At 39.3% G+C, this 12,234-nt stretch overlaps 1 protein-coding gene across 1 annotated transcript in view; it reads right to left on the reverse strand.

Moving 5' to 3' along the window:
* Positions 1-12,234, reverse strand: part of LOC121279984 (inter-alpha-trypsin inhibitor heavy chain H3-like) — a 44,924-nt gene that overhangs the window by 32,365 nt on the left and 325 nt on the right. The window contains exons 2-5 of the mRNA XM_041191606.1: positions 8,678-8,846; positions 6,933-7,058; positions 5,071-5,252; positions 54-239 (exon numbers count right to left, since the gene is read on the reverse strand). Coding sequence (XP_041047540.1) covers positions 54-239; positions 5,071-5,252; positions 6,933-7,058; positions 8,678-8,846 — 663 coding nt within the window. The remainder of the gene's footprint in view (positions 1-53; positions 240-5,070; positions 5,253-6,932; positions 7,059-8,677; positions 8,847-12,234) is intronic.

The raw sequence follows: 12,234 nt of genomic DNA on the forward strand, positions 1-12,234 counted from the left end.
AAAATGCTACACTGCAGAGTGAAATATCACGTATGAGGAGTTTGAGTACTTACAGTTTGAGCTGTAATTTCTACTATGAATACATCTAGACTGTTGTCTGATATCTTGCCAGCTACCACAATTTCAGAGCCATCATAGTACTGTTTAAAATTGACCTCTGTTAATTCTGAAATGGCATTTTCCTGATATTGCAGCTCAACATCCAAAAGCAAGGGATTTGCCACTTCATTATAAAAACCCTGTAGGAAAACAAATAAGTGCAGGCATTTACACAAACTTAAGGATTCAGGCAATTTTAAAAGCCATTTCATTTAAAGCTAATTAAATGAATCATTAACATACCAACAAGCAACACAGATCATCAGATTAGGTACAGCACTGGCCAAACGCTACTATTCCCTCTTATGTGCAAAGTGTTTGCTAACACAACCAACCCTGATGTGCAGGCTGAGGTAAAAATATTATATATTTCTAATTGGTTATATATGTTAGCAAAATGGCGAATGAAATGCTGTCATTTATTGCAGGAGGAATGGAATATAAAAGTAGGGATATTTTGTTACACGTTAGGAACTAGAGATAGTTTACGTAAGTTATATTTGTATTTGTGGGTGTTAGAAATGAGTTTTAGCTTTAAGTTTAAGTTTGATTTGTATTTCTGTATTGGTATATTAAGAAAGGGGGCAACTTGAGTTTTAGTTTCTCTTTAAAAGATACCTGCATTTTAATTAAATTTTATGACTCTTGAAGGGGAGTTAAAACAAACATGAGGTAGAAGAAAACTCTGCTATTGCCTAACAACAGGAGGCCCACACAGCGAGACCCAGAAAAACCAAAAGCAGTTTGAGTTCAGTTGAAGGCAGGAAACAGGGGAAGCTGGACACAGGAGAGGGAATTGCAGGAGCAGGTTCCAAAATCTAAAGAAGTCTCCGAGAACAGGGAGTGGGACAGGAAAGGTCCCAAGAGGACAGTTAAGTCAAAGAGCAAGGACAGGAATCTGGAAAAGGTCCTGTTAAGTGAAGTTAAAAGTAAGGAGCAGATGAAGGCTCCAACCTTAAAGGGAGAAAGCTGCGGAACATGGACTTAAAGCAAAGTAGGTTTGTGAGAAGCCAGGAGATCCAAGGAGACAGCCAAAGGTCTGTAACTCTTTACTATGGGCATGTGAAGCAGTGGTGTTCTAATGGCATGGCTGAGCATTTGAGAGAGAGTGCATGGAAGGCATAGCTTGATTGCATGTGGCAATCCAGAAGAGAGGAACATCGGAAGGAGAGTTCAAAACCCTGGAGAATGATCCTTTTGGAAGGTGTCCAAGAAAAAGCATAGCTTGGGAGAAGATTGCAAAGTGGGTTCTTTGAGAGTGGAGATTGGAAGCCTCCGTGTGAAAGGCTGAGTTCAGTGAAACCAGTTGGCTCACAGTATGACAATCATCTGGGGGGAGTTGATGAGAGATCCATAGTATTTGTTTGGGGTGGCATCTGTCACTTGGTTTCAGAATGTGGTGTGCCTGACCATAGGTCATCTATTGGTTTACATGGACTATGTACTTACTGTGAACATTAGAATATAAAATAGCTTTTTGTAACTTATGTTATCCTTACAAATCTGTATACATCTGTAAAGGTATAGCTGTGGGCAAGGAGTATTGTAATATAGTTCATCTTTCCTTGTTTACTAAATGTTTTATTCTTTTGTTAAAGTTCATCAGCTGACTCTTGTGACTCTGTTCAGCAGCCAATCTCCACATCTCTAAACCAAAAATAAAAGTTAGGATCTATCAAGTCGGGTTCCACCTTGGAATCTGACCTGTCCAGTAGTAACATCATCTGGGATCATGACAAAGTGGGTGCTCGTCTAGGATAATCGTCATAAGGTAGGATCAGTTGTGGCATTGGAAATGCTTGACTTTTGGTGGGATCTGTGAATGCTTAAAAAATGAGTATGTGGGGGTACTAGGCATAGTAATTGGAGTTGCAGTGAAGTATAGGATACAGGTTGGAATTCGAAATGGCTTTGGGGGTTGCTAAGACTTTTTTACAGATGGAAGAAGTAATCCTGACTGCTTTACGAAAATGAACCAAGAGTAAGCTAATGGAATTAGTGGATAAACTGGATTTAGAATTACCTGTAGGGGCGAGGAAAGTAGACACAGTTGAGATAATAGTGTGACATTTGAAATTGGAAAGGATACCAGAGAGACCACGTTCCCCAGGGGCTGAGTCAATTGAATTGGCTAAGATTCAGTCGCAACAGCAAGGATTTGAATTGGAGGCAAAAGAAAAGGGAAAATAAGGAGAATTGGAATTGAAAAGGCTAGAGGCAAAAGGATAAAAAAGAAAGAGAAAGATAGGAAAAGGAAAAACAGAGAGTACTTCAAAGGGAGCAAGTAGAAAGGCAGGGGAGAGAAAGGAAATGAAATACAATAAGAGAACGTGACCTCCAGAGGGAGAGGTTAGCAATGGAGGAAAGAGAGAAAGAACTAGAAAGGGGAATACTGACTTAAAAGACTGAACTTTTAAAAAGAGGCCTCAGATGCTGAGGAAGGTTCTGATAGTGAAACAACCACCTCCAACCTAAAGCCCAGTGGGGAGATGTTTAAATTTGTACAAGCCCTCTCAAAGTTTGAGGAAAGGGATGCAGAGGCATCCTTTATCTTCTTTGTAAAGGTGGCTAAGCAAATGAAGTGGCCAAAAGAAATCTGGACATTGGTCTTACAGAGTAGATTGGTGGGTACAACTCATGAGGTTTATGCTTCACTGTCAGAAGGGCTTTCTGTGGATTATCATGCAGTGAAAAAGACTATTCTTAGTGCATATGAATTGATCCCTGTGGCATACAGGCAGAAATTTTGGAATATAAGGAAACAGTCTAGACAGACCTATATTGAGTTTGAGAGGGTAAAGCAGCGTAATTTTGACCATTGGATACAGGCATTAAGGCATGATTCAATATATGAAGTTCTTACGAAAATAATTTTCTTGGAGGAATTTAAAGATTCACTTCCTCCTGTAGTTAGAACCCATGTTGAAGACCAGAGGGTTAAAACAGCTAGACAGGCAGCGGAGTCGACTGACAATCATGAACAAGTCCATAAATCCAAAAGCTTTTTCTGTCACCCCCACAAACCCGAGAAGGAGAGAAGGTGGGAAGATGAAAGGAAGGCAGGTAATCAGGGAAGAGAAGGGGCAGTTAGGAATCCCAGGAAATTCCTCCTCGGGCCAGAAAGGAAGGTGCTGAGGATGGAAGTGACATTCAAAGGCCCAGGTGTTCCCACTGTAACAAGGTGAGACATCTTTAGGCTGATTGCTGGAAACTAAATGGTAGTACTATTGCAGTAGTAGGAATGCCTAAGGAATCCTCAGGAAATGTTGCATCAGAAAAGGGAATGGTTGTTAAAACTGTAGCAATGGCACAAGAGAAGCGTGTTCCCTTTGAACCCACAGGAAAGGGGATATGATTCAGGATAGCCCAGAGAATTCTTCTTTGATTACTGGTGAAGAAAGTCAAGTTATTGAAAGTTTTGGATGTTTTGTCTCAAAGATAGGTTGTGGCGACTCGAATTGAGACCTTTTTCCACTTTGCATCTTTAAGAGTTATGAAAAAGTGAGAACATATTTTGTTATGTTTCTGGCTTGCAGTCAAACTAGGGGACTCCAATGTAAAATAATGATTTTGTCAGATGTGGGGTTCAGAGGTTTTGAAATGGTCAAAGTGTTTGGTGTGTGTATAGTGATTTTAAATTTCCTGTTATGTTGTGCACATCCCACCCCACAAATATTTCTTTACATAAAATAGGCACTTCTACAGAATATTAATTGTGTCAAGAATTAAACCTAGCAGTAAACTATCTTAGTTGGCTCCCCAAAATATTGGCCACCCCACCCTCACATTTTCACTCAAAAATCTATCACCTTCATATAAGACAAGGGCAAACATTCCAGAGCTTCTATTTATCAAAATTCTCATCTTTATATTCAACTGGTAGGTGCAAATATATAGAATCCTTATCAGATGTTGTTCCAACCGATCCTTATTATGAATGTCAAAAATTCTTCCTCCCAGCATCAGTCTAGCTTCCTTCCTTCTATCCTCCTCCTGAAATCGCTCCAGTTTTAAATTATCAGTTGGAGTCTGGATTCAGGAGGGAAAGTTGGTATTGAAATATTATGTAAATAACATGGGGGAATTGACACAAATGCTGATAGCTATGCACTGTACAATGTTTCAGCCTGCACCTGTGGAGAAATTCTTTTTCTGGGAGAAATTACCCCGAGGAAGGATATGGTCCATGAACAAGATGGCTTTCCTCTTAACAACAAAGTCATAAGTTCCTGGACTCAAATGCAAATATACATACGGTATGTAAAAATCAAATCTACCATTTTTGGTCTATATAGAATCCTTAACAAACTGGAAGTTAAAAAGATAGCATTCAATCTATGAGCTGTATTCTAAGATAATTTTATTTTTTACCTCTCCAGTTTCTACTTTCCTGAAGCTATTAAGTGGACAGATCGAGGTTATGGATACCTGACGCCCTTTGATACTTCACATTATTCTCATGTGAACCTTGACAGTGAGTATCAGCAGTTTATACACCTTGGGCACATTAACCCAAATTCTAACCCAAACATATCCTCCCTCAGTAAAAAATTGGAACGGAATTAAATGAGGCTATTCCATCGTAAAACAAGGTTATCAGCAATGCTGAGTTTCAAAAAAAGGTGCATTCTTTACAGAGCAATGTGATCAATCAAATCTTGGAAGGTTTGTATCACTTCAGTGTTTCCTTTTATTTTTGTGTGAGGCTCTTTACCTATGTAATCTGTACAGCAGGCAAAATGTTATCAATTCTCCACAATATTCCACTCCTGACAAACATTTATTCTACTTTACTTCTCCTCCTTCTATTCACATGAAATTCCTTTCTGATATAGCAAAGGCAAACTGCACTAATGGCACCACCTTTTTCTATTACCCCCACCCACCCATGAATGAGGGGACTTTGCTGGAATCTGATTCTAGATATGAATTAATCTTTATTAATTATTATTTAATGAATCATCTGCTTACCTGGAGCTGCAAAGCTAAATCTGAATCATCATAAATTAGTCGAGCCACACCACCATTATCCAGTGCCATTTTTTCCAGGAAACTGTAATCAATATCAAAACCAAAACTAAGGCAGTACAAGCTGTACCTTGCCCATATGGCATTTTTAACATTGATCTGGATTTTTACTGCGTCTTTTTCTCCTGTGATAGAAGTGAATAAGTTTATTTTATTCAGCAACTTGTTTTTTTGTTTCTCTTAAACTCCTTTTAAATTAGTTTTCTTCCAGTTTTTAGGTCTTCATAAGCAATGTACAATTTCGTGTAGGGAGAAAGGTTAAATAACTTTCTTTTATTATCTCCACTGTGTTACCAATTACAAGAGTGTAATGCCATGAAAGTATAATAATTTTCATAATATTTTTCTGGTTTATTGTGAAGTATGTTTATAGGGGTAGGTATAGTTGGATCTGTCTATGTATGATTTAATTACATTTGGAGTCAAGTAAACTGCAAGTTTAAATCATCAAAAGTTAGGTGCTTGACGTGCTAATGAGTAAACATGGATGCTGGCTTAGCATGTAAGGTGTGAAGGGAATTTGAATTTTTAGATAAATTAAGGGATATTTGGATTTCAAAGGGATTTTAGTCTGTTTACAAATAGCCAGATAAGCAAGGCTAAGGAATGTATTTATTTTTCCCAGGGGTTACTGACAATATATAGTGACAACATGAAAGTTTTTATATTATGAGGGAGATACAGTTTCAAAGACCTATGAAACAATGGAATTCACATATTAAAAAGAGAGAAACATATAAATGAGAATGAAAGGCTATGTGTCAGGAGAAGGCCATGTAAGATCTAACAGGAATGTCTGAAATAGTCTTAATGAAGCCTCCCACATTTGTGCATAAATTTGCTGTCTACCAAAACTGAAACTGGAGAAAAGCCATTTGGAATTGCACTGTCCAGGGTATAATGTTAATTTTCTGAGTCTGGTTTAAATCCAAAATTTATATGGACTGTTGCCTTAAAGGGGGTGTAACTGGGAGTTAGGTTGATTAGGAATTTTAGGAGCAGTTATAGTAGTAATTGTGTATATGCTTTATGTATATGCTTTTAATTTAACTTTTTAAAATCTCTAAAGGTCTTGGTGGACTTATTATTTCTAAATTTGTGCACACATCTTGTAATAAAAGCAGTTGTGATAGTGCAGCCACATTTCTCTTATAGATTTGGTCCATTTAGCACACATCATCTGCCGCTTCCTAACAATAATACAGTGGGTTAATGTACATCATCTTCCAAGTTCCCTTCATAATTTTTGGGGGAGCATCCAGTGCCCAAGATTAGAAACTCATATCATCAGGTGCAAAACTATGTCCTACTATTGAATATAAGTCTGATCAAATCATTAGTGATATAATTATGATTATAAGAACATTAGAACCAGGAGCAGGAGTAGGCATTTCAGGCCCTTGAGCCTGCCCCGCCATTCAATAATCATGGCTGATCTCATTTCAGCCTCAACTCATCACCCTCTCCTCATAACCTTTCAACCCGTTACTAATTAAAAATCTGTCTATCTCCTCCTTAAATTTATTCAGCGTCCCAGCATCCACTGCACTCTGAGGTAGAGAATTCCACAGATTCAAGACCCTTTGAGAAAAGTAATTCATCCTCATCTCTGATTTAAATCTACCATGATTATGATTATGATTAAACAATTATTGGTTCACATTAACCTCTCTGTAAATAAAAATATTATTTAAATCTTAGAAGATAAAAAATGCATGTTATAAGCATAATGCCTTTATAATATTTGATCATTCTGATTATTTCAATAGTTTTATAACGAGTAAGAAGATTTTTTTTAGATTAACCCACATTTGGATCACCATCAGTCAAGAGAATTATCATGGAGGCACTCCTCTCAGGCAGTTGCTTTTGTTTGTGAGCTGCGTTTAGAAAATTTACAGCTAGTAGCAGAGAATCATTTATATTTGCTTCTGGAATGAAAAGAAAAAAAATGAGTTATAAGCTTACACTCAGAAATGGATCCCTTATGCACTTATATATGGAAAATACATAGGGGAAATTCTCCTCTGTGACATTACCAAAATTGGTTGTGAGGTGTCCTCTATTTTTATAGTTTCCTTGTCTTTATTGTGTGTGACAGAGTGACTCACATGTATGACAAAGTGCAACATCTGAGGTGGGAGGGATCGATTTCAATCTTTTTATATATATTCTAGTGGTCGTCCATGGAATTACTCATTGTGGGTCAGAATATAACATGTTTATAAGGACCAAATCTACATTGTAATGCAGAATGTAGCTTGTATTATTCTGCTGCTAAAGTGATTTATATCCCTTCAAGGCCAAAATGCCTAACTGTTCTTAAGTAAACATTGGATGACGTCAACAATTAATTGCCATTTGAACACCAGGTCATCACCCTGCTTACTTTTCATTATTTCTAGCAAGATCACTCACACATTACAGACACTTGTTCCTGGATTAAATTACTACTTCAGTTCACTATATTTTGTTACACAGGAATATTAGTCTTCCTACTTCAAGTGTGACAGAGAGGAAATACATGCTGGCTTAGCATTTTTATAATTTCAATAAATATTTGAGAATAACTTATTCAAAATGTAAATGCAACTTAAAAACAGAAAACTGATCTTTTTAGAATTTATTCATTCATTCATTCATTCATTAACTGGATGGGCCAGCAATTATTGTCCATCCTTAATTGCCCTTGAGAATTCTGATTCCTACACAAAATTTCAAATTTCAAACAAATGCAACCTGCCCTTCATTTGTTAACATTATACCTAATTGAGGAAGCATAATATTAGGATGCATAACATTGACCCAAACACAATGTCGTTTTCAATTATTCATGCTTTTATCACTTAGCATGTTGAGTATAATTAGTCTAAGCACTGAGTCATCCCTTTCACAGTAATAACTCTGTTTTTTGTAAATTGTTTTCAATTATATTCATCAGTGATTAAATGTGGCACTAATATAATAAAACTGGCAGCTTTCTCTTCACCTTCTTGCTACCATCCACAATCAACCAGTCTGTATCAAGTCAGGCCTTAGTGTATCATTTTTGGGCACATTATTTTTAAAGTTTAGTCACATAGAACTTGACTTGTGATAAAAAAAAGAACTTGTATTTATTTAACGCCTTAGCATGCCCTGTGATGTCCCAAAGCACTTTACAGACAATGAATTACTTTTACAGTGCAGTCATTCTTGTTGTGCTGGAAAATGTAGCTTTGCACAAAGCAGAGTGTGACAAACAGCAAGTGAATGAATGGTCTATTCATCTATTTTTGGTACTGTTTTAGATAAATGTCTTGGTACGGGCACCTGTACAACTCCCTGCTCTTCTTTGAATGGCACCATGAAGTCTTTTGCATTCACCTAAGCAGTCAGAGGGCATCTCAGTTTAATGTCTTATTAATCTGTCAAAAACATTACCTGGGAAAGTACTTCCATTTGAAATTTATGACAAAGTTTGGAACTCATTTTACCTGCACCTAACTGTGACATGTTCTTACTTGCCACTTTACTAGCTCTTTGCTATAAGTAGAAACAATCTCCTTACCTGCTTCCAGCTGTAAGTAGATGATATATCTTTTTGCTTGCAGTGTATTTTCTGGAGTTGCCTGAACTAATGAATCCTTCCACTTTTCAATGGTGGAATCAAAACTGATAATTGTAAAATGATCCTTTATGTTCATATCTCCTAAGATTCTAAGCAGAGCTAACTTTGTCTGTGAATGAAAAAATAATATTTATGTTATTGCCTCAGGTTAAGGATGTTCCTCTTTCCACTTTTGTTTCACCAACATTGGACAACATTCCACATGTGAAGCTGGAGAGGCAAACCTGACCAATGCAGCTCAGGATATCTCAGCATCCAATTTTCCTCTGTTCAAGAAGTTGAAAGACACACTACTGAAGATCAATATATATGCTGAAGCTGGGCAACTTCAGTTCTCAGTTGTGTGAGCTGGTATCAGAAATTTATATGACTCAATTTAAACTTTGGCCTAGATTTTGCCATGCCAATAATGATCACGTGTTTAGCGTTCACTGTTACTGCATTATGATCCCCGTAGAAACCAAAAACTTTTAAAAAAAAAATTTGAATTTCCAATTACTGACTGGAAAGATCATGCAACAAGATTTTAAGTCTTAAGAGTTCTACTGTAACAAACAAATTAAAAGCAAGTTACTAAACACTGGGCCATAACTTCCAACTAGCGTCAGAAAATGCTGGCCCACAGGAATTAGAAGAAATAAATGCACTTACCTGGTCTTGAAGTACGCTAACCCTTCCAATCGTCGAAGCTGCTTGGGGCCTGCATTGAAAGACTCCTCACAGACCCCAGCAGCTCTGGCAGGTTTAAGGAGGTCATGGCCCCTTAGCAGGTAAGTTTAAAGGGCCTGTGAAATTGACAGGCCAGGGAGAAGGTAAGTGTCTAAGGTAAATGGATAGGATTTCAGGGTGGGGAGGTCAATCAGAGGTCCAGGGGGCTGGGGTCAGGGGTCTGGGGGGACGTGGGGAGGATCCGAGGTCGGGGTGGGGGGAGGTCGGGGTGGCGAGCGGTCAGTCAGAGGTCCTGGGATGAGGGGGTAGAAGGTTGGGGGATGTGGTTTAGAAGGGCTGAAGAGGTGGGGTTGTCAAGGATGGGGGGAATCAGTGATCGGGGGGTTGGGAGGTTGGGGGGGGTGGCTGTTTTCGGAGGTTGAGGTTCCTGGGTGTTGGGGTTCAGGAATCCTGTGTGGGGGGTAATCGGGGGTGAGGGGAGAGGGAAGTCTGTGGGGTCGGTCTGAGTCTTTACAATAGTTACCCAAAAGTTAGAAGAGGTTTTAATTCTTGTAACCTCTGGGTAACTACTGGTGCAACCCTGGCAGAACCATCCAAAATTTGCAATTTAAACCAAATTTTTGGATGGTCCACAGTGCAGGGCAATTGTCCAGAGGAAGTGTACACTTCTGGGCAATTGCCTGGGAACATCCGAGAGGGTTCCCCATCGCAACTTTTGGATACCCCCAAATCCAACACTGGGGTGCCCTGAAGTTACGGCCCACTATTTCAGAAGGCAATTTATACTCTAAACTACAGAAAAGTTTCCCCATTTAACTTTTAAAATGACACTTGTGGACACTTCATTCTCCAGGAAACAGTCTAAAGCTATTCTTAGCTCCCAACAGTCTACTGCCTTTTCCTTTTCCAGTCAGGTAACTTCTAAGCCCCTAACTGACTTTCACAGTGAGGTTTATCCTTGAGATTCCTCCCTCCAGCCAAAGGTAAATGAATCTTCCAGCCTTTTTTAAATCCTCACAAACTTGGTCATTTCAATCTGAGCATGAGCTTCTACCCACATTCTGTGTGGTGAATAATAGAGACTGTCTGCATCTCTCTATTCTCTCTCTCTCTCAGATTCTTGCAGACCGACCTGTTTCTATCAGGGTTCAGTGATAACTTAGAAAATCCTGTAAGCTGATACTATAGTGGCTTGCTATAGACTCTCACATGCAAACTTATAAACATATGAATTAGGAGTAGGAATAGGCTATTCAGTACTTCAAGCCTGCTCTCCCACTTGATAAGATCATGGCTGATCTGATTGTGGCCTCAACTCTACTTTCCTGTCCCCCCCCCCCCCATATCCTTTAACCCTCTTGTCAATCAAAAATCTACCTAATTCAGCCTTAAAAATATTCAATGACCCAGTCTCCACTGCTCTCTGGGAATGAGAATTCCACTGTCTAACAGCCCTCTGAGAAAAAATTCTCCTCATCTCCGGTTTAAATGGGAGACCCCTTATTTTTCAACCATGAGCCCTAGTTCTAGTCTCTCCAATAAGGGAAACATCCTCTCAGTGTCCACCCTGTTAAATCCCCTCAGTATGCTTCAGTGAGATCACCTCTCATTCTTCTAAACCTCAAAGGATATAAGCCAAACCTGTCATAAAATAACTCCTCATAAGATAACCTCTTCATCCCAGGGATTAGTTGAGAGAACCTTCTCTTTGCTTCTAATTGTTTCTAATGCAATTATATCCACTCACATGGACACTCCCATGTGTTGTAGGAACACCCACCTTGCTGTTAGGAAAGAAGTCCCAGGATTTTGACCCAGCGACAGTGTTAGAACGGCAATATAGTTCCAAGTTAGGTTTAGGCTTGGAGGGGAACTTGAAGGTGGTGGTGTTTCCATGGATCTGTTGCCCTTGTCCTTCTCGGTGGTAGAGTGTTAGGCTGACTCTAGCAGCGTAGCCGTCAGCCAGAGCAGTAGTGGGTTAGGGCACCGATGACCTGTTCTAACCTAGTTAAGTCTAAAGCTTTGAACGTAGCTGCACATAGAAACATAGAAAATAGGAGCAGGAGTAGGCCATTCGGCCCTTCGAGCCTGCTCCACCATTCATTATGATCATGGCTGATCATCCAACTCAATAGCCTGCTCCAGCTTTCTCCCCATATCCCTTGATCCCCTTCACCTCAAGAGCTATATCTAACTCCTTGAAAACATACAATGCTTTGGCCTCAACTACTTTCTGTGGTAGCGAATTCCACAGAGTCACCACTCTCTGGGTGAAGAAATTTCTCCTCATCTCAGTCCTAAATGGTCTACCCCATATCCTCAGACTGTGACCCCTGGTTCTAGACTCTCCCACCATTGGGAACATCCTTCCTGCATCTACCCTGTTTAGTCCTGTTAGAATTTTATAAGTTTCTATTAGATCCCCCCTCATTCTTCTGAACTCCAGTGAATTTAATCCTAACTGACTCAATCTCTCCTCATATGTCAGTCCCGCCATCCTAGGAATCAGTCTGGTAAACCTTTGCTGCACTCCCTCTATAGCAAGAGCATCCTTCCTCAGATAAGGAGACCAAAACTGCACACAACATTCCAAGTGTGGTCTCACCAAGGCCCTGTATAATTGCAGCAAGACATCCCTGCTCCTGTGCTCGAATCCTCTTGCCAACATACCATTTGCCTTTTTTACTGCCTGCTACACCTGCATGCTTACCTTCAGCGACTGGTATACAAGGACACCCAGTTCTCGTTTCACATTTCCGTCTCTCAATTTATAGCCATTCAGATAATAATCTGCCTTCCTGTTTTTGCTACCAAAGTAGATAACCTCA

The sequence above is a fragment of the Carcharodon carcharias genome, chromosome 7, assembly GCF_017639515.1.
Source record: "Carcharodon carcharias isolate sCarCar2 chromosome 7, sCarCar2.pri, whole genome shotgun sequence".
Classification (NCBI taxonomy): Eukaryota; Metazoa; Chordata; class Chondrichthyes; order Lamniformes; family Lamnidae; genus Carcharodon; species Carcharodon carcharias.